The sequence below is a fragment of the Copadichromis virginalis genome, linkage group LG2 (assembly GCF_057382275.1).
Source record: "Copadichromis virginalis isolate Kocher_CV1m ecotype Utaka linkage group LG2, C_Virginalis_male_GT1.1, whole genome shotgun sequence".
Classification (NCBI taxonomy): domain Eukaryota; kingdom Metazoa; phylum Chordata; class Actinopteri; order Cichliformes; family Cichlidae; genus Copadichromis; species Copadichromis virginalis.
In genome coordinates, this window is record NC_140619.1 from 34,327,183 (window position 1) to 34,350,788 (window position 23,606).

The window sequence follows — 23,606 nt, forward strand, 5'->3', positions numbered from 1 at the left end:
TGAAGGAAAAATTAAATCCTGAAGTTTCTGCGAGTGGAGATTGACAGAGCAGACAGAGAGACACGGAAGATGATTGGCTGCTGCCTCAGGTGATTCGACCGGCCTGCAGGTATGGTATGGAAAGAACGAGATAACATCCAGCAGGCTCTCTGATCTCCTCTCATGCCTACTGGTACCCGCATCCTCCGCCTGACGGGATCAAGCATGCCCAGACCACAACTATGTTCTCTCCCATTTACCTGTTAGACCCCCAACCGCAAACCCCAACCTGCGACCCTCCAGCTACTACAGCAAGACCTCGTTCACCTTTTATACCTCGGTTTTAATCACCAAATGGATTGCTTCCTCCCACTTTGAAATATGACTGTATTATGTGTTTTAATCTCCTTTGATGGAGGGAGCAGCCCCTTATCAGGACAGAACAGTTTCTCCTGAAAAAACACTCCCTTCTCTTTGTGATTTCTTTTTCTTTTTTGTATGTATTGCATTCACTGCTAAGCTACATTTAATTGTATCATACATTTTGTTATATTGTTTGTATTTTTAAAAACCTTTATACTTTTTGATGGTCCTGAATGAACATGCAAGCAGTCTTTCAATTTCTGTGGTGAAATCCTGTCATTCCCCTTAAGTTTATTTGCAATAACTCATTAATCTATATTTATTTGTCCAGTACTTAAGCTAAAAACATTCCCAACAGCTTTTGCTACACATAGTTTTTAGTGATAACTGGGACATGTTAGCATGATAACACATTACTTTGGTCACAGGGACACCAAAGTATATTTTCAAAGTCAAGAGGACTTAAACTTCCTCATAACACAACCATCCTTCTGCTATATTCCCAGCCTAGCTGCATGCAAACTGTTTCCCATGTAGTTACAAGAGCCGTAAATCTTTTATCAAGCATGATGTCCTTCACTGGAGTGAGAAAGACAAGGTCTGTGGATCCATGTTTCTGTTGAAGATAACAGAGTTTGTTTATTCTGTAAAATGAAAAAAGTTATTTGTGTTCACAAGAGACTTTAAAAAAATCACTCACTTTCCTGTCAGATCATCAGAGCGACAGAAGCACACAGGAATCTTCTTTACCCTGCACACACTGAGCTAAATCTCACTCTTTTTTTTTTGATCTATGTTTCTTTCACATACACAGGAGAACTGATACCATCTAACAACACACACAATACTCACAGGCCAGATAGCGTCCAGTACCTGCTTGAACACAGCTGCTGCTACAAAAGCAGGGAGGAAACCATGGCTGGTGTTATTAGAAAAACAATGACGCCAAATGCAGAGAAAAGCAAGGTGGAAAAATACAGGAAGGCCTGATACAGGAGAAAAGACTGGCAGGGACAAAGTGACGGCTGCAGAGTGATGGAGCGAGAGACACGTAGCTACTGGCTGAAAACACGCAAGAAGTCAAGTTAATATATAAATTGTACATGCACTCACTGCACATTTCATAACGTTTTTGCAGGTTTTGATGAGCAAGTGGCTTTTTAAAAAACGCTTTTGAGGATTTTGTGCATCGAAATTCATGACTCACTCTATCCTTTTTCTCTTTCCCTCTCCGTCTCACTAATCTTGCTGCTATATTTAGTCTTGGCATTATGCCCTTCGACAGATAGGTTGGCAGCAGTACGTAGATCATCTCTTCTCCAGTCTTTCCTCTCCTTTCCTTCCCTCTTCCTCAAAGCAGATCCTGTGAGATCCATCTGCAGTTCACAAAGAGATGTGAAAGTTTAACACACGCACTGCATCAATCAACAAAACTAAGTCTCTTAGACGTGACTATAAATGTACAGAATGAGATACGGACAAGCTATATTAACATTATCCCCAGCCTCAGGTCTGAAGTCTGCTCTGTATGATGAAATATTCTAATGAGGCACTGAACATAACATTCCCAGCATATTTCATCATCTTTATCACAAATGTCAGGGGGCGAAAGGCACAGTAACCACCAGCAGGGCTGCAGACAGGCATGTGCACAGAATGCACACACAAAATCTCCCCTCAGAGCCTCTTACACACTTGCAAGCAAAAACTCCTGGAGTATCTTTGCTGGGGCCACAACTAAACAGACTCACTGACAAATCAGTAAAACATCATAAAATCAAACTGCTCAAGTAGGTGCAAGTACCTCCTGTGTAATTTTCCACTCAGACAGTGTGGGACTGTGCACACCTTTGTACTTCCCCAGCTTCTGACTCAGCAGCACAGATGAGAGGAGGTGAGAGAACAATATTATGTCTCACAACACCGCGTCACATCACATACGCAGTTTTGTCTTTGCAACCAACTCCCTGGGTGGCACTGTAATGAAAAATGCCTGTTTATCTTTCATTACCGTCAACTGAGGGATTAAAACAAAAGAAAAACATGGGGCGGTTGGAGGAGAGGAGAGGCAGCGGGGGATGAGGTCAAAGCGCGGGGACATCGGTTAGACAAGGAAAGCGGAGGTTTTTATGAAAAATAAGACATTTCCTTTAATCACATCTGTAACATCACGGCTGTATCCTGGTATCATGTTGAATATATTTGATGATGTAGTATACACTTTAATGTGGACATTAAAATCGATTAATTGGCATTTATATGCTAATACATGAAACATAAAACTGCATTGTTTTCTACAAAGACATATTAAAAGGGCACAAATGGTGTAGCAGCAAAAAAAAGAGTGTAGTTTCATTTTCTATACGTAGGCTACAGTATTACAATGTATTTGCAGAGAAGAGATTCGTTGCAAGGTACAGCAATACAAATGAAGTAACAAATACATTTCTAGAGTATGCACTACGTCATACACATAGTCATGGCAGGATATTAGAGATTATAAAAGTTATATAGTTAGTAGGGGGTATCTATAGGCCACTAAGACACCGGAGGCTAGAACAGGGCTAACAGTACGATGTAGACTGTGCAGATACAAAGCACACTGATGTTTAATGCTCACACAGGACATCTGAACACGATATTAATATTTCCAGGTGTTACAGGTTAAAGAGTTGTAATGCTGAAATAACAGCAGCAAGTACATGCGGGAGTTGTTGTTGCTTTTATTGTTCAGAATTAATATTTTGACAAAGGAAAATTTGGTCACAAGAAATAACATTTGGAGCCCGAGTGGCACCCAAAAAGATATCTCAGCACCACAACTCCCGTGGGTGGAATGATGTTAAATAGTCACACATGTCTGCATGATTGGAGTCCATTTGCTCATTGTTTTCACCACTGGACTAATCTACAGTATATGTAATCTGTACTGAGGTTCCTGGACTCTTAGGTTTCCCAAAACATTTGTCTCCTCAGTCACCAGGCACATTTTGTTCCCTATTATTAATAAATGAAGACCGGAGAAGAAGTATCAGTGCTTGCAAATAAAAAATGGATGGACAGAAATAGCCACGGATGAGTTTAGAAGAATACTTTGAAACACTGCTTCCGAACCTTTACTGTATCTCCTGTATTAAGCACTTCTGTAATAAACTGGATATGGACTACGTCTGAGGAATTACATTCACCTCATGATTTATCTTTTGTGGTTACTTGCTAGTATATGCAGTATTAGTTTATTTCAACCACTACTTTTAGCTACTAGCAACATTCATTGGCACTCATCTCACTAGTACTGAATTTGACTCCCTTTTGTCTTCAGAATTGTCTTCATAGCACAGAATCAAAAAATATGCTGGAAACATTTCTCAGAGATTTTGCTCCATATTGACATGATAGAATTGGATGCCCATCCCAAAGGTGCTCTATTGGATTGAGATCTGATGACCGGATGCCATCTGAGTCCAGTGAACTCATTGCCTGCTTCAGGATACCAGGTTGAGGCGATCTGAACTTTGTTAAATGGCATGTTTTCCTGCTGGAAGCAGGTATTAGTAGATGGGTACACTGTGGTCACAAAGGGATGGACATGGACAGCAATAATACTCGGGCAGGCTGAATAATAAGGCTTAAATAATACTCAGTTGGGACTAATGGAACCAGAGTTTGCCAAGAAAATAATGCCCACACAATTAAATCACTACCATCAGCCTGAGTCATGATACAAGGTAGGCAGGCTCTATGGTTTCATGTTGTTTACACCAAATTCTGACCCTCCCATTAGAAGGTGGCAGGAGAAATCAAGACTCATCAGTCCAGGCAACATTTTTCCAGTCTTCAATTGCTTGATTTCACTACACCTGTTCAAAATAAAGCCTTAGCTTCCTGTTTTAGTTGACAGAAATGGCATCCTGTGGTCTTCTGCTACCGAGATGCTCTTCTGCATACCCTTGGTCATAATTAGTGGTTAATTAAGTTGCTGTTACCTTCTGCTAGAACTGGTTTGGTCATTCTCCTCTGACACCGTCATCAACAAGGCATTTTCACACAGAGAACTGCAGCTCACTGGATATTTTCTTTTTTTCACACCATTATTAAAAAGAAGAATGATTTCCAGTGTTAACTTCAAATGCATGCCTAAAAGCTTCGACCTGCTGCCATGTGATTGGCTGATTAGATATTTGTGTTATGTTAATCTATACCAGTAGCTCACGTTTTAATGGGTAACCATATTTTTATTTAGCTAATGTCCAATTTAATACTTCACATTTCTCCACACTATCACCTTACAATTTTACGTCACTTTTTCCAACCATGTTTTCATGTTTTAACAAGTAACTTATCTCTTTTAATATGTTATGAATTCTCTTTCTACTGCTCATCCATTACTTTTAGGTTAACTGGTAACTTCAGTCATGGTTCACTCGTGGTTTTGTTAAATTAAATTAAAATTACTGTTACATTTGCTCATTTATTTCCAGATTACTTAAGTTTATCAATCCACATACTCCAAGCCCCTGTGGAAGTGTCTTGTTGGGAATGACCTTTTTGTTTTAAAATAAAAAATTGTGCTTTTTTGTCTACGTGGAGATAATAAGATATTTCACCATCTCCATCCAATAGCAAAAACAAAGTAGTTTTGATTAAAGATTAAAAAGTGACATAAACAGATGGTTTGAACAGGTCCAGAAGTAAAAAATAATCTAGTAGTGCGGACCCTTTCAAGCATGTTGTGTAGTAAAACTGTACAAAGACCATAGTGAGGTCGATTTACCTCTGGACACAGGCTATTCCCCTCTGTATTTATTTTGATTGCACAGAGAGCAGGAACAATCGTCTCATCCAACTCGTGTATTTCCCAAAATGTCAAAATATTCCTATAATTTCAGTAGCAGTTTGAGGTAACAAAAGCTTTGGGAAACCATGTCCTGTTTGCACATCATCACACAGTGTCTGGTCTGCACTCAAAGGACCAGTCCAACTCTCCTTTCATAAAAACTCCTATAGGTCCCTCTAAACCAGTGATGACCACTGCAGATCTGCTGCAGCTCCAAGTCTCAGCTGAGACAATGTTTATTGCTAAAACTATCATCATCTTAAGACGAGGTCTGAAATATCACAGAGAAAGTAACAATAATGCTCTAATACTTGGTCATTAATATGTTATGATATAGAGGTAGTGATTTAAGCATTGATTGACAGTAATAAACACTGAACAATGAACTCGAGCGCAAAAAAAAGTAATCTCATCCAAGGAGAGTATAAATACAAAGCTTATCACAGCAGCCACTGATGCAAGTTGCATCAAGGCTGACACATAAATAATTCACACTCTGGACTGCACGCTGTTTCAGGGTGACTATTCCTCAACTGGCAGGATTGTATGAATCATGGGACAGAGTAAAGACATGAATCGAGGAGTTCAAAGCTACCGTTTCCCATGGCGCTGAGAGCTCACTAGCTCTCAGTAGAATTTAACACAGCACACAGGCTGTGAATGGGTGTCAAACAGGGTTTTAAACTCAATGACCTGCCACTTTAGGCCATCAGAGCTCAGGGCTTTAGCTCTTCACAATGACTGACAAGCTGCTCAAGACCTCGTCCTTTCTGAAGCAGGCATGGTTCAAATCCCTGTTCCCACCCAGCAGCAATGAACCAACATGGAGTTAGACCGAGAGATTCAGTCAGAATATAAACAAGTTATGTTCCAGCTGAATAACACTCTTTCCATCCTGGCTCTAACACGCAACAACAACAGCCGTGTTTTTCTTTCACTGCACTGGGGACGGATATTTGCTTGGTTTCTCTGTGTTGCCGACAACATTGCCCCACTGACTGTCTGAATTACACATTATGATGTATCGTCTCTGCACCCATCTCTTCTGTGTGAGTTTTGTGTGTGTGAGACTCACACATTTGTGGCCCGTGTGAGTTTTCTCTGTTTCAATTCAATACATTTGGGTATTAGCTGGCCACCCAGTGTGACAGACGCAGATTAAAGATGAACACGGAAAAAAACCCAACAAAAAAACAAAAAACAAAGAAAACTTCTGCAATATAGAATATCTTTCAAATCAACTCAACAGAATTATAATAACATATAAAACAGAGGCAAGTAATACAATACTCAGTGAAGATTTTGCAGTAAATTGCAAATAAACAACTCACATATATTTGCACACTTGGTGTTGCACAAACAAAAGTTTATGACTACCTGCATTCATTTCACATTGCATGTGTGTGCTGAAGCTGTGTCTGTATGTGAGTGTGTGTGTGTGTGTGTCATCTGTGTTCCTGGTATTATAAGTGTGAATCTGTGTGTGTGTGCGAAGCAGTGGACAGCCGCCAGGCCTCATTATTGTCATTCTCCTCACTGCCTCAAAGAGAGGCAAAGCGAGGCGATGCGGCTCCTTTCAATCGAGGAACCGAGGAAAGACGGAGACAAAAGGCCGAAATTAAACAAATGCTGGAAAGCGGCTTGGAGAGCCAGCTTTGAATAAAAGGGAGAGCGGCTGCACGGTTAACCCATCTGGGTCTTTCACTGGGGAGACCACACAGATATACTTCATCCGGGCATTCAGCTAAACTATAGGTCCACGCACACTGGGGTGCCAGTTCATGTGCATGTCCTATGTCACTCTTGTATGTCTGTTGTATGTGAGTATGTGTCCATCAGTAATCTGTTGCTGTTGTTTCCTTAATCCTCTGCAAAATACTGGCCTCGACTTAACCCTGGAATCTGTCATGTGCAGCTTCCTTGCGAGGACACCTGTGTAAGACTCCTCTGCATCCGCGTTGTTCTCATGGAGTATAATAGCTCTCGTTTCCGCTATTCTCTTGTGTTTACAAGTTTAATCGCAGGTGAAAGGAACTTCCCGGAGTCCAGCCTCCGAAATAACAGCGCAGCGCGTTCCCCTGCAGGCTTGTGTACACCGAGAAAGATTTTCTCTGTCTATTCCCATGCCTCTCAAAGTTGCCACTTTCATCCTCCACTGATTGGATGTGTTTTGCGACGCTACGTGTCAGCACACGCCATGTACATGCAGACTGATAGAATCTTTCCCACAGAAGAACGGAGGCGGAAAGATGTTTGCACACAGCAGATGTATGCAGTGATGATGAACTTGTTGCTTTACTGGAGCTCTGCTACAGGTTCTTCTGTGTGCTTCCCCTCAGTTTGAGACGCCGCCTTTCCAAGTGTCTGTATGGTCTATGGCACTGATGCTGAGGGTGGGCGATGAAACGACAGGGATTTGGTAGAGAGATGGAGGCGAAAAAAGAATGTGGGCGGACACATCAAGTCCTCATGGCTTCACACCTAGAGCAGTAAACAATTAAAAGAGGAAGGTTTCAGCGCAAAAACGTCCCTGACAGGATTCAGTCTGACATTTGAGTGTGGTTATAAAGGCAGCATGTACATTTTTTTTTTATATTTTGTTTGTTTAAAACAACTTCTCTGTCAAATATACCCACATAAGGAGCTATCTGGGATTAAGAGTCTTTTTCAAAGTCATTTAAACATCTGTATGCACTCAAATTTAAGCTGCTCTGAGATAAGCTTTGATACGGCAATGAATGCTATTTTTTTAGTTATAACTATTCAGTATGACCTGAAATTCTACATTTCTAAAGGGCTGCTTCTTTGGAGCAATGGACATCCCATGTATCTTTTGTGTATTATCCACATATTGTGTCTAAATTGCAATCATGCATGATAAGGAAAACTTTTCTTGTTAGGTTTTTTTGTAAGAAAGAAAAAAAAAAGGGACCAACTTGCAGCGACGAGGGTTGAGCTTTCGGCCTTTTTGGCTGCAGGTTTCAGCTGTGACGGTGCAGCGGCACTGGCATGTCGTCGAATCCAAGGCCCACTTCCTCCTTCGGCATGGGCGACAACGGGTCGTAGGAGAGGGGGAAGGAGAAGGAGAGGGGGATGGGAAGGAAATGGTGGAGGGAGAGATATTGGTGGGAGGCAGTGATGGTGGTGAAGGAAAAGATGTGGCAGAAGGAACTGGAGGAGCATGGGTTCTGCATGGAAGAGGGATTTAGGAAAAGCATGGTTAGATCCTGAATTGATTAATTCACTGTTTAAGGAAAGCCAGCTAACACGTGGCAGACTAAAATGTCTTCCATGTTTGCTCATTACCACTAAACACCAAGGGAATTTTTTTAGTTTTGTTCAGTTTTCACCATTAAAAGCTTGGACTGATTAAAAATGTTTTTAATGGCAGTTTTGGATGATACATTAGAGACATTAGAGGCATTTAGTCATGTTTAAAAATCATGAGAAGTCCCCCTCGTTGTGCAAACATCAAGTGATCATCAAACAACATCCTCTGAAGGCTATAAATGTCTGCACAAAATTTCACGACAGAGATATTTCAGTCCAGACCAAAGCTGTCCAGACTGAAATATCTCAGGCTTGTTTGAACATGCACATTGCCAGTCTGAAACTAACCCACACAATGCAGTGTGTGGGAGGTGTGTGACTAATGTGGGATAACGTTCGTAAGCTGCCAACAAACTTTCTCCCCTTTCTGTTCATCTGCCCGTTACCATGGCTTTGTTCGTATAGGAGGCCTTCAGTTAACTCCTCTAGACGCCCTGAACTTTCCCTCTCTGAAATCTCATTTTGAGAAAGTTGCCTGCATCACTTGGTCCATTAACAGCCGCTGCTTCTGCCTCTGTTTTCCCGGGAGGCTGGCGGCCTTAATGAAGTTACTTAATGAGGCAGAGAGGGCTCATCTTTGTTCCTGTCCCGGTGACCACGCCTGTCGCTGGCTGGGACAGAGGAGGTAGGATTTGCAAGCAAATTACACAGATTTCACCCCTGCCAAAGTTTGAACAATGCCTGTTTTGAATGATGGATGGGTGCAGAGAGACATCACACCAAAGCTGAGCCACCTCTGGCCCCCAGAGGCCGGAAATGACTGACAGCAAAGTGAAGGGTAAGGAGATGAAAAAGAGTCGAGAGGAAAACATTAACAACTCTTTTATCTTTCATTCATGAAAGCCAACCTACTTGTGGTCCTTTCTTTCTTTCTTTCTTTCTTTCTGAATAAATACTGGCTAAATACTGTTTTGATTATGGCAGTTGTGGTGTTCACCAGTGTGTATGAGAGACCTTGACTGCGCAGCTGTAAAACAAATTGTCCTTCAGAAATAATGAGGCCAGATAACCCAGTTTTCCTCTAATCCAAACAGTCTCAGTGAGACTGAGAGTATCCGGAATACACACCGACAGACACAAGTAACGCCTGCTTAAACCTTGCATTTTGAACAAAAACAATTTAACGACAGTAAATTTGAGTTTAAAAAAAGCGAGCACTGAATAGTAAACATACGCAGCTCTGGTGGCTCCAGTTATCTTCTGTTTGGACTTCCTCCCTCTTTCCTTTTTCTTGCCTTTTCTTGCTGGCTTCAGAAAGGCCCTGGGAGCACCAAACAGACAAAATGTCCCACACGGACAGGAGTTAATGTCAAACGAACGGTTTTCAGTTTTGGAATCTTTTGGAAGAACAAGCACCAAAATAAGTCATCCTATAACTAACGAGTGAACATCCTGAATATGTCCTTAGATGAACTCTTTGAATGTTTCATAACTTTTTATAATGTTGATCTGCTCCTTTATCTGACAGTCTGGGATATGAAGATACCCATTTACAATGTGGGTCATTTTAATTAATATTTTATTGATATTGATCATTCTTTACATAATTGTTATATTATCAAAAAACATTTGTGGTATTGTCCTTTTCATTTCCCAAATTATTTAGTGACGTGCATTCGGCTTAAGTATTAAGGGATGTGATGTTCAGATTCTCATTACACTGTTGTGTTTCAGGAGAGAGGACCTAAATGTGCGATGCTACAGAGGAAGAACTGCACAAGATGTGTGAAAAGCATCTAAAATAACATAAAAGTAAACTAGACTAAATGGGTATATAAATTTATATAAACAAAAGACTAACCAGAGACAGGAAACAGCTGGTAAATGTCACACAAGTGAAACTAATTAACAAAGGTCAAGATAATTAGGTGTAGAGGATACAAGACATAAAAGAAAACATGGTAATAGAGACTGGGGAACAGGCAGCAACAGAAGGACAAGAAGGAAAATGAGATGGAAACATTTTGAACCTAGAACTTTACCAAAACATAAAACCATCAAAGGTCAAAGGTTTTTCATGAGAAAAAATTAAAAACAAACAAACACTCAGTGTCACTAGATAGATAAATATGACATTGAAACCAAACTCCTTAACTCTACTTTACAACAACTTTCCAAACAATCCTTATTTATTTAGCATTTGTCAAAAGAGACATGTTAGTGCCTTTCTGTTAAGCCCAACTTTCTTCTGATTGGCTGCCTCTCACAAACACAAGGTTTGAACAGCAGGTGGGTGGAGCTACTGTGCTCAAAGCCAGAGCTGTGTGCCCAACATTACAGAATTAAAGATATCTCCTCTCTATGACATAGAAAGGGGTAAAAGGACCACACTTAGAAAAAATTTTTTTAACAACTATTTTGAGAATAAAGTCAAAATTTCAAGATTAAAGTCGTAATTCTATTTTGAGAAAAACATCAAAGCTGTATTTCAAGAAAAAAGTCAAAATGTGGACGTTACAGTTGTACTTTCAAGACAAACTAAAATGGCTTGTAATGGTTGTAATGGACAGATCCAGGGTGTATTGATGGTTACACCCTCGTGCAATAAAGAGGATGTACGTTGTATCACAAGACGGCTCATCAGTTTGTTTAACTAACTCATCCAAACACGTCATTTTGTAGAGAGTACAGCAGGCGCGACAGTTTGTCCTGAAACAACAATGGACTTTTTTCTCAAAATTATCAACAATACTTTTTCTTAATGTGGCCCTAAAATTCCATCACATAGTGACATCACATAGACCCAGGACTTCAAAAAAATGTCTGAAACAGGGAGTTTAAAGCAGTCTGAAGATCAAATGTGCTGTTAACAAGAGAGAGAGCGAGAAAGAGAGAGAGAGAGAGAGAGAAATGGATAATAGGTCCGCTTTAATATGTTTAATATGAACTGCAGTTTAACATCGGTTAATGCCTTTCAAAGAGCCTGCAGTTGGTAAATAAGTATTTCAATTTACTGCAACATTTTTCAATTCTAAGAACCTTTATGGATTTCTGTTAATACACTATAATTCAGAGTTAATCATTTTAAAACTCAACAGGCTATCTGACAGCGTGAGTTAAAAGGTCTTCAAAACTTCTGCTGAGGTTGATCTGGTGTTATTAGATACTAAGGAGGTTTTGATATTGTTTCAGTTTGTTTCTTTTTTTTTTATTAGTCAAAAACGTATGAATAGATTTGTTCATACAGATTTGTACAGGGCAATCACTTGTTGGAAAGAATTTTACCTGGATAAATAAAGAATTATACACTCTCCAGAAAATATCTAATCGGCCAATCTGATGGCTGTAACCCAATGCATTTAAACTGAAACAAAATGTAGAAGCAAGACGATTTAAGTCAATCTGAATATGGCACGATTATTGGTGCCAGATGGACGGGTCTGAGTATTTCAGAAACTGTTGATGTACTGGGATTTTACCACTAAATTATCTCTAGAGAACAGCCCAAAAAAGAGAATATTTCCAGAGAAATATAATCCAATTCTCTGGGTGAAAATGCAATGTTGATGACAGAGGTCAGAGGAGAACGGCCAAACCGCTTCAGACAGAAGGCAACAGCAAGTCAATTAACCACTTATCATGACCAAAGGTATGAGGTCTGATGAATTTTGACTTATGCTGCCACATTCAGATGATCTGGTATAAGCATCATGGATCCTTCTATCAACAGTTCAGACTGCTGGTGGTTTAATGGTGTGCAGGATATTTTCTTGGCACACTTTAGACCCTCTAGCACCAGTTAAACTTTGTTTAAAGACCACAGCCAACCTGATGATGGTTGCTCATCATGTCCATCCTTTATGAACACATAGCACCTATCTGCTAATATCCACTTCCAGTAGGATAACACATTATGTAACAATCGTTTCAAATTATCCTTTTGAACAGTGACTTCACTGTACTCAAATGGCCTGGACAGTCACCTGATCTCAATCTAATAGAGCACCTTTAGACGTGATGGAACGTGAGGTTCACATCATGGATGTGCAGCAGACAACTCTGCACCAACTGTATGATGCTGTCATGCCACAAACAGTTAAGGTAGTGAATCTGAAACTGAATCTGAAAGGTATACTTAATAAAGTGTCTAATTAGTGTATGTGAAGTCAATCCTGATCCAGATCTAAATCCAGGAACCTTCTGAGACACTCTCTGGTCTTGCAGAATTGGACATTTAGCATATCTTCAAACATGAGCATACTTTTGCCTCGCTAACTGTATGACTTATACATGACTGTCCTGTATCTGGGTCCTCTTCTTTTGTAAGCTGTCACTGTACCAATACGGTGCTGGTGGTATCTTAGCAGTGTTTTTAAAGCATAACTGGTTTACAAAGAAACAGTAAATGGAAAAATCCAGTAATCACTGTTTACTCTCCCTACACTTCATGACATAAACAAAACAATTAATTAGTTCAGACTCTCAGTGCAGGGTGAGAAAATGTCACTGTCACTCTACTGTCAACTGATAACCCGTTTTTATCATTTTGAGTGTCCAGCATTTACTGAGCGCAATCGAATCCACTTTAATGTGGACTGGCGGCTTCAATAAAGTGCATCTACAGCTCTGTAGAGTTTTTTCAACTTCAACTCACCTCTGTTCCAGTCCCATCTGTTATATTAAATCATATCCAATTATGGGCACTGTACCATGTTTACCAGCTTAGCCCTGACATTATTAACAGACTCTGTTGCCTCTGCTGCTGCTGTTGTTGTTTTTGGAGTTCTAATTTACTACTAGGGATGCGTGACTCTCCTCCGTCAGCCTGTGAGAGACCACATGGCAGGGGAGATAAAATCATCGCTATGGTGACAACAGGATGCCAGCCGTCCCAGGGGATGCTGGGAGAGAGTCACACAGATGCTAACTCTTTCAACATCACATGAAAGAACTCGTATGTATTAACACAAAGCACAGAACATATAAAATTTCATAAAAACACAGAGTCAAACAGGCACATAACCTGTAACTTTAAAGGCTTAGAAAACTGTATGCACACACACACACACACACACACACACACACACACACACACACACACACACACACACACATACACACACACACATACATTGGAATCCTTTATTTATGTTCACATCCTAACAGGAAGCAGCAGGACATAAACATTAAAGATGCAATCATATGACTGTGTGGTTGGACCTGCACACAGACAAGAAGCAGAGATCAAGCAGAAATGCTCCTTTCACAGCGTCCAGCTGTCAGCCGCAGCTGACATTGGCCCTACGTGCTGGACAGAAAGCCGTCTTTATTTTTGTCATTAACATAAAGAGCAATTTTCTCCGATCACCAAGCAGATACAGGATCATTATTGCACTAATGTGTTTTTGCTTCAAACCTAGTGTCCACAGTACTCTTACTGATTTTAGGACTTCTAAAAGAGAGACTGTTGAAGACGCTGTTTGGCTTTGAAAGCTCCGGGATTACTTAGTAGTCTGCACAGAGAGGAAAAGCAGACTTTTAGAAATAATGACACCCACATTCACTGGCTGACTGGGTCTTGTTAGTCACCACATGTCCTTCCCGACCCTGTCACATGACCCTGTTCTGTAAGAAAACAAGGACAGGGGTTGGGTAATAAATTACAAACCCATACCATGTAATCACAATGTCCCTGGATTGATCCCCCCACCAATCTCCTGAAGTACAATATGCCCTGCCTGGTGTATTAAAGGCACTCTGCAGCAGCAGAAAATCATTGCATTAATGGAACAAAGTCAGTGCACCCACATTTACATGCAGACGACTTGTACTATCCAAGGTGTCACAACATTTCACTGAACTACAGCTGCAGATAATTAGCGATGATATGCTGCAACGAGCTGATACATGCAAGGCATGACTGATTCAGCTCCATCCATCCATCCATTCCTGTTTTCCCAACTGCTTATCCACATTAGCATCCCAGCTGGTTCCACCCTGGACGCGTCTGCAGTCTTATCACAGAGATGCTTAAGGAAACACATCTATACCAGTTTAGAATCATTAATTAACCTGACGGGCATGTCTTTGGACTGTGGGAGGAAGTCACTGCAGGCACAGGGAGAACATCCACACAGAAGACCCGCAGCAGGCCTTTATCTCTCTGAGATGACATTGCTTACCACTGTAACACCATGATTCCCAGTATGTGGGAACTGCCCATACAAAAACAAAGTCACAGATTTTTTATATTAACTACATTTTTTATTGATTGTTGACCTTCCAAATAACTGTAAGAGGTTTATTTACTCTTTCTAAAATGATAGATTTTATACCTATTACATTTTCATCTTACTTTGATTTTCTTCTTCTTTTTTATTATGGTGTCACCATAAAACTTACCTCTAAACTGATACACAAATGTTTTTAAAATTCATGAACAATTAAAAATTTTCTAATTAACTTTTAAAAAGTTAATTCATCAATCATGTTTAACTTAAATTGCATTCATTTTTCAAATTAATTTAATGAACAGTTAACATTTTTAGCTTTAAATTATTTTTATTTGCAGGTATTATGCCTTTTAAGCCTTTTGCAATGCTTTAAAAGTAACTTTTTAATTACTCATTTCTGGAGTGCATGTTGCACGGGTATTGCAGCACAACGTTTCACCAAAACAAAAATCAGTGAACTTTTGAATTTAGAAAACAAACAAACAAACAAACAAAAAAACAGACACAAATCACATTTTAATTCAATTTCAGCCTTGATGGCAATGTTCCATTCAGACAGCTTTTTAAGACCACTATTCTGTGGAAAATTACTCAGTGGGTAAACATGAGTTCATGGTTGAAATGGGGTTAAATTCCAGTCTTTGTAGGAGCCTAAAAACACATTTCATCTTTCACTATTCAACCAAATTTAGGCATAAAGGAATGCTTTTTTTTTTTTTTTAAATGATTGTGCTCAATCACATTCATGGATGTCTGGTGCTTAGTGGGAGACAAATGAGCCTTCTTGACCAGCATGCCTCTGGACACAATTGTGAAGTGAGGCCCAAAAATCTGGAGTTAATGAGTTAATGTAGCCCGGTCAGGGTGCTTCCAGCAGCTATAGGTGTGAGCGACTATGTCAGTGCTCTTAAACTGGATTAACCCAGTCTGGGGTCTCATGTGACGCGCTCTTTGAATTCTTGAGCAACATGTTCATTCTTTGCCATTTATAACTGTTACTTTGAAAGCAAACACTGGTGTTTCGAGGACATTAATGAGGTGAATAAGGACATTTGTTGCGTAGCACAGGTGAGATATTTTTCTGCAATTTTGGAGTTTTGTAGCAAGTAGAAGTTTTCAGGTAAAGAACTGAGCACTTCTTTTAAAGACTGTTCAGTAGCCTATAGCTACTTGGATTTAATCAAGATGTCCTTTCCTTGTAATTGAAATACCAGTCTGACTACCGGCTACTCATTATTAAGATAATCAGCAGAATCCAGAAACACAGAGATAAAGATTGGAGTTCTTTACCTTGATGTAGGTGTTGGCTGGAGGTGTTCCTTTAACCTGCACACAGATTTAAAAATTGCCATTGTAAAAGTGTATGAAAGGTCAGTGGAGCAGCATTATCCAGTATGCGCCTGAACCTCAGATGGGTGAGTTTTTATTACCTGCAGTCACATTGGCTGTGCTCGATGAAGGGCAGCTCAGTGAGCTCGTGCTTCATAAAGGACGTCCTCATCAGCTGCACACAGGTCAGAAGAAAGTAAGTGCGTATTTATCATCTGAGCAGACTTCCTGTATATGTGTGTGCGTGTGCGTGTGTACCTCCATGGTAACTGTGTGTGTGAGCGTGGGTACACACTCGAAAGCCTCGTCAGCACAGCAGCCGCCACATCGCCTCACCGACACACAAGATGGGATGAAGAGGCTGTGGGTCTCATCTGGAAACTCCCGCCAAACCTCCACCAGAGTGTCTCGAGGCTCGCAGCCGCTCCGCGAGTACACCTCCAACCACCGTCGCACTTGTGGAGAGACAAGGACAAACACTGTGTTTTATTTGTTTTACTCTTTCACCTCCGTGACGCGTGAGTTTATGTAGAAACATAAACATACCTTCTCGACCTTCTCTGGATTTGGGGGAGTCGGCAGGGCGCCAGTGAGCAAGCTGGAGAGAGGTAGCAACAAACTCAGTCATACAATGAGTGGTTTCATTCCAGTTTCAAATAAAATAGAAAAGCAATCAGTTTAAAAGACACTAAATTAACTCATTTGTATACAGTTGGTAGGATAAAATACCAAAAAATCAACTTATAACCTTTAATCTACAGGGTAAATCTGAACTATATGTAATTATGTCAACCTAAAAAACAAGTTCATGGATTGCTCAAGTTCACATTTTATCTATTACATCAGACTTAATGTGAAATTTATCTCCCAAATTTGTCCACCAAGATAAAAAACACATATTGGCTGTTACTGATCAACTAAACAGCATTTATTTGACTCTCCAGCTATTATCTGCAACTTCTTGCTTGACACTGTTGTAAAAGTGTGCTGGTGCAGATCAACAGATCAAAGTATTTCCGTTAATGAACACCACAATATTTCTCACCTGGAGTTTGAGCGTGACAAGCTCAATAAAGCGTGGAGGGAAATAACAGGAAGAAAGCGAAACCGCTGAACTTTGATACAGAGATACCTTTGAAGGAGGGTACGAGTTGTGTCTCTCCTCTGTTAGAGAGCAGTTTCTGTGTGGGTGAGGTCTCTTGGTGTGTTTGGCTGCAAGTTTTATGTTTAGGATCAAATTTCACGCATATTTTTTACCTGGATGATGGAGATGCTAAAACCCGATCAAAGCTTTGGAGACACCCATTGATCTAAATATCAATGAAATACTTTGTTGCCCTCTCCCACTTCTCTTCATATTCCCTCATGATATCCATTTCTGGAAATTTACGTGTCTATATTACACTCAGAGCCTGTCCTGAATCAAACCCAATGTGCTATTTTGCATCTTTTAAGCAAACCGATGCAAAGGAGCACAAAAAATAACACAAGTTCTTCTCTTTTTCATGCCCTCTCTCTCTGTCTCGGGTTTTGACTTTGTTGTTTTTGTGTTATGTTGCTGACAAACAGACTATTCAGACCTCACCTGTCACCTTAACACTGTGCTTTAACTGCAATGTAATTTAAATATTTTTGCAAGAGGTGAAAACACTAGAACATCTGACTGATGAACTCTATATCCTGCAGTCTAACTCTGCTACTTTCAGAGGCAGATATTGTAAATGGCCTGTATTTATATAGCGCTTTACTAGTCCCTAAGGACCCCAAAGCGCTTTACATATCCAGTCATCCACCCATTCACACACACATTCACACACTGGTGATGGCAAGCTACATTGTAGCCACAGCCACCCTGGGGCACACTGACAGAGGCGAGGCTGCCGGACACTGGCGCCACCGGGCCCTCTGACCACCACCAGTAGGCAACGGGTGAAGTGTCTTGCCCAAGGACACAACGACCGAGACTGTCCAAGCCGGGGCTCGAACCGACAACCTTCCGATTACAAGGCGAACTCCCAACTCTTAAGCCACGATCGCCATTGTACTTCTTCCTCATCTCAACCATTCATTTTGCAGTTATAATTTTATAGTACTTACAAATTTCTATTAATATCCTAAAAATATCAAGTGTTATTAAATATTAAACCAGTGCTTCTCAACCTGTTTGACATAAATAAATAAGCATCTTATTGTGGTTCTGCAGATGTTCATGACTTTTATCAGTTCCACATGAACTCATTCAAAAACCTGATTGAGGACCAAAGCGATAAAATATTTATGCATCTCACGACCTCTCAGACTAATCTAATGAGCATTTGAAGGGGCCCGGCGCTGATTGGGAACTAATGGACTGAGCAGCTTCAACACAAAAAAAGGTCCTGGAAAAAAGGGCACTGATAGAGCCTATCCACTACCAAACCACATGCACTATTTTGCAGTTTTGAAGAAAGTGTAGCAAAAGAAGACAAGTTTTCACGAGTTCTTGCTTTGCTCAAGCTCCACCTCCATCTGTGTTGGGTTTTATGTAATTCGGCTTGGTTGTTTTTGCATAATCGTGCTGACAAAACAGACTAATCAGATCTTATCTGTCACCTTAACAAGGGATAAATATATCAAGCACTTTTAATGAAGTACTTTTATTATATTGTAAAAGATTTTTTGTGCCTCTCATAAACACACATGAGAAGAACCTGCATTTTATGGCACTCTACTTGTATCAAGGCCACTTGAAAGGGAATGTAGACTTTGTCCAGTTGACCCCCTTTTACTGATCCACCCCCTTATACACACATGGGTTAGGCCCACATTGATTGAACAGTGTTGATTTATGCTGGGGCCATTTTGAAAGCACTATGAGCTGAAGTAAATGTGTCCTCTCTGTATCATTCTTAGAGAGGAGTCTAAGATTAACTCCCTTTGGCAGCCATATCTGCACAGAGCTGGCACACACACACACTGACTGACACACACACTTCTGAGTGCCAGCCCAAAGCCATCTGCACCGGCACTGCCTGTCTGTCTAACACATCTAACTCCCTGTGCACACTGTACAGATGGGCCATGTGTGTGTATGTGTGTGAAAAAGGCCCTGCCCTTGACCTAACCACCATCTCTCCCACACTGAGCTTCATCACCGCAGGAGGAGCAGGATGATCCCCTTTTTAAATAAGCTGTCAGGGAGGCAGACAGCATGAAGGCGGAAAGCCTTGTGAGCAGGTGAAGAGGCTCTCCGAGTGCACACTGGTGTCCGCCATGTAGTGTCTAGGATGACGAACGTGTAAAACATGCACTATAGAGCAGCACCGCAGAGTCAGGGTTGGATCCACTTCAGAGCACTGCCTGTTCCTGATACGAGCCTCCAGACATAAATAAAAAAACACAGCATGGGCAGGAGCTGCTATATGTGTAGGTGGAAAAATGAGCCCATATGCCACATCGAGGGACAAGCCAGTGCAATCAGTGAGAATTTCTTATGAATGATTTCTATACTAACTCTTCCCCCATAACAGCTGGGATAGGCTCCAGCCCCCTCACAACCCTGACTCTTATTACTTCACACACACTATAAGAAATTGATCATTTTTAGGCTGTCAGACTGAAAAACACCCTTTAATATATTCTTGTTTTTTTAGATAGCACTTGGGACGACATCTGAAATGCACTGGTGTTATGTTAATGACGTAAAAAATACTTTGACAGATAATAGTGAGATTATAATTTTTGCACCGCAAGCCACCGCTGTGTATTTATTAGTTAAGATTTAATTAAAGTGCAGACTTTAATATCTATGTCAAAGGGTTGAACAAATATGTTGTATAAAAAGTTTACAAGCAGCTATATTTTCAGTGCTCATTATGACTAGCTTAAGTGACTCCCCTTGTCTCTTGCAGCTGTCTCTTTGTAATTCCTTCTGCCTTTAGTTTTGTCTTCAGCAAGTTAAATATATGTTCAATCAGATCTGTTGATGTGTTTGACTCCAATTTTTTTTTTTTTTACCCTCAAACTGCTGGGTGTCTCTCTGTCCACTGTAAACATCTGACTGAATCTGAGCGGTCAGTATTTCCCTAAACACTTCATAATTCATTCAACGACTTCTGTGTACTGTCACATCTGTGTCTCATCTCTAAAAACAAGTGATCCACTGGCACTGAAAGCGATGCATGTTCATGCCATCACACTGTCTCCACTGTGTTTGACAGATGTTGCATGCTTCACATCATTTGGAGCCCCTCCAAATCTTCTTCTCACGTGCTGTTGAAGCGCTGGCTTGTTTGCAAAGAGCTCTCTTTATTTCCTCTTGTGAAGTCTTTAGTAGACTGATGATAATGACATGCCTTCCTTCTGAACACTGTTCTGCACTTTTCTACATGCTCTGAAGGCATTTCCTTTACAATGGAAAGGATCCTGTGAGCATCCACTACTGCTTTCTCCTGTAGGCTTGTGTGTGTTTATTTAAATTCACAAGTTCCTTCTTTTTTAATTTTTTTTTTTTTTGAAATCTCAGAATCAGCTTTTGATTTGGCCACTCCAGATGTTTCCACTGTCTCTTTTTAGGAATCGTTTTGTTTTTGCAGCCTAATGATGGCCTGGTTTACTAGCATTGAGAGGTCCTTTGACCACATGTTGTGTCAAAAAGCAAATACCAAAACTTTTACTTCCTTAATTGATCCAGATATAAGAAACGATGTAAGAAAAGAACAGGATCCATCTGGGTATAAAGCAGTTCCTGAATCAAAAAATGTAGATGTATATATCTTTAAATTAAAGCTGAGAGGCTCTGCTTTAATAGCAATTACTTTAACCTTGATATCTATTGATAAACAGATAAAATAACTAAGAGTGGGTCCGTATTCACACACACACACACACACACACACACACACACACACACACACACACACACACACACACACACACACACACACACACCTATATGTATGAAAACATACTAATGCCCTTCAGGTCAGCGCAGTAAGCATGGAGTTCCCTCATTAGCTTGGCCTTCCGCTGGAAAGGCTAGATTGGATCAGGTCTGTCATCTGACCCAGCCTACACACCCACAGTTCCAGCAATCGGCATCTGTTATTATTTATAAATATTCATTATTTTGTTGCTGTAAGTTGGTAATAAATGAATCCAGGAGATTCTTGCTCTCAGCCATAATCATGTATAATTTATTTCTATAGATCAAAAAGAGATCAGATGCGTTAATTAGGAATGTATAGTAGTACTGGTAGGCAGGGGTAACTTAGCTGTTCACTTTGTTCCCAGTCTTTATGTTAAGCTAATGGGCTTGGAGATACATATAGTTCAACACATTGCACGGCTCCTTTAATAATAATGAGCTCACAAATTGATTTTTCTGGTCCCCATGTCCTCCATCTTTTCTTCCCAAAAGGCAAAAGGGTTTCATTTGATGAATGAAGCTAACAGAAACAAAGCAACTGCGCTGCTGGAGGAGGATTTTCCACTACCTGGCAACTCAATCACTGTCCTTGTGAATGGCTTATAATTAATCGACCTAGCTTTAACAGGCCAAAGTGTGCAAAACAGTCAATACACTCACCAGAAAGCATGCTTTATATAAAGTATCACTGAATTATGTTGGTGTGAGAGGAGACAATGAAGCCGGATGTCACATTAAAGTAATTACTGAAAGCCACGTTTAATCTCGGAGGGTTTCGTTGTGTTTTTCTGCCACGGGACCAGAAGTGACAGGTGTCATTGACCCAGAGGATAACTTCCACAAGGTTACAACTTCCCACCAGGCTCCAACAGACCAGGAATATATATAGATATATAGTAGGTCAAATGATCCATACATACATACCTTGGCGTGAGAAGTCGGTATTCTGGTGAGCAGCAGGAATTGAAACATTCCTAGAATAACTTGTAGCATAATCCCCATTGTGCAGGAGTCCAAGGGGCACGCAAAAAATATTTTTTGGACCAATCCAAAAAAAGAAGCTGGCTTGTCCTCCTTGCGTCGCCTCCGTGTCCGAATAAAGGCGCAGATATCCCGCTTTCACTCTCCAGTCTCCCTTCCCTGAAAGGACTCCCAGGGTGGCATCATCAGGGTCGTAACAATAACTTTATTGTGTCGCATTTTAGCTCGAATGATTTAGGACTCAGTTCTCTATATGAACTCTATGACAGTTAAATCCTCTATTAGTGAGACACTGTAGACTGAAATGACCTTCCCTGCACAAACTATGGCTTTCTTATAATGTTAAATGTGGCACCAAAGCAGCCAAATCCTTATCCTTTTTTCAGAAACTTGAAAGAACTTTAAAGTGATGCTTTCCTGTAGTGATTATGAGCACAGTCCGCCTCTTGGTTCGGCTCCCATGAAACCGGTCCGGGGGGTCCGGGGTGGCGTTACTGGGGGATTACACAGGCTACAGATTCCCGCTTAAACGTGGTGCGATCATCAAATCCTGTGTGTCTGAAGAAAGAAATCGCATCATCCAGCTATAGGACGTTAATCCGGAAAAGATCCGACGCCCTGGCCCGACGCGCGGAGGGTATGTGCCGCATATTCCTCTCCCCGGCTCGGTCACAGTCTCACCACACCGTCGCTCCTACTGAAAATGTGACGTTTCCCCTCCAGGCGCATCTTCCCGTTTTTTCCCCCACTCCCCTTATAAATAAACCTAGAATAACATCCTCGGCTGCTGTGGCAGACAGCGTGACTACAGCAGAGCAGTCAGAGCGAAGATACAGGCAGGTCTGGAAAGGTAGACCTTCATTTGTTGCTGTGATCGGTTTCCTCGCTTCTGTTTGCCCTTGAGACGCACGCAGCGTAAATTGCGCTGCCAACTTTTTCCAGACAGGATAGGCGCACTGCACACAGGTGGAGTGTCTCTATTGGTCCCACAGCGGGGGGTCAGGGGGCCTCCAGGGGCCTCTTGTAAGTGGGGAGTATGATTGAGGACACCAAGGTCGTGTCAGTGGCAGGGGACATATTTTAGTATTTACATGTGAATATGGAGGCTAAACAATAAGGGGATTACATTTTTAGAAAATGGTGATTGTTGTGCGCATCAGTTGAGGCATTTTTCTTTTAAAGGGGGCCAGCTGTCCACTGGCTTTCTTACTTATCCATAAGAAAGACTGTGATTTAAAGATGCCATCTTATAACATGTAGTCCTATGAGAGTATACTTAAAACAGATTACGTTTTGCCAAAGAAGAAGTGTTTAATCACCAAACTTTGATTCCTGAGAGTGTTTTTGACTTGTGAACACCTTGTCCTTGCTAGGAAATACATCATGGTGACACAGTAATATCTAAATTCTTTATAACTTTTCTATTCAATGAATAACTTCCTTAAAATTACACTTTAGTGAAATGTTGTATTTAATCAAAGTAATGCCAATGATTTAAGAGTTCAGCTGGTGCACACTTATCTGCAATCCAACACATACTGAGAGCAACGAGCTGATGATTGATAAACATTTTCTTCAGTTTAATCATAGAAGTTATTTACAAGGAATTTCTCAACAAGCCAACATGACCAAAGGCTGTAATGCACAGTGACCCTGCTTGTAAACACAGACTGACACGTCGCGGTAGGAATGCAGCTTAGGTGTTACT

The 23,606-nt window shown here is 40.7% G+C and overlaps 1 protein-coding gene across 1 annotated transcript; it reads right to left on the reverse strand.

Annotated features, from left to right (window-relative positions):
• Window positions 1–949: 949 nt before the first annotated feature.
• vegfba (vascular endothelial growth factor Ba) lies at window positions 950–22,800 on the reverse strand. The gene is made up of 8 exons (XM_085431680.1): window positions 21,842–22,800; window positions 16,558–16,609; window positions 16,270–16,466; window positions 16,113–16,186; window positions 15,973–16,008; window positions 9,684–9,770; window positions 8,116–8,367; window positions 950–7,660 (listed from the first exon to the last, which is right to left on the reverse strand). The coding sequence occupies exons 1-8, from the start codon at window positions 21,917–21,919 to the stop codon at window positions 7,639–7,641; spliced, it is 798 nt and encodes a 265-aa protein (XP_085287806.1). The 5' UTR covers window positions 21,920–22,800; the 3' UTR covers window positions 950–7,638.
• Between the last annotated feature and the right edge of the window lie 806 nt (window positions 22,801–23,606).

What these genes read in the sequence shown, in the direction of transcription:
- vegfba (XM_085431680.1), bottom strand. Translation starts at nt 21,919, where the DNA reads ATGGGGATTATGCTACAAGTTATTCTAGGAATGTTTCAATTCCTGCTG. An exon ending in ATCCAGAGAAGGTCGAGAAG is followed by an intron (nt 16,467 to 16,557) that starts GTATGTTTATGT and finishes TCTCTCCACAAG; the next exon opens with TGCGACGGTGGTTGGAGGTG. An exon ending in CACACACAGTTACCATGGAG is followed by an intron (nt 16,187 to 16,269) that starts GTACACACGCAC and finishes ACCTGTGTGCAG; the next exon opens with CTGATGAGGACGTCCTTTAT.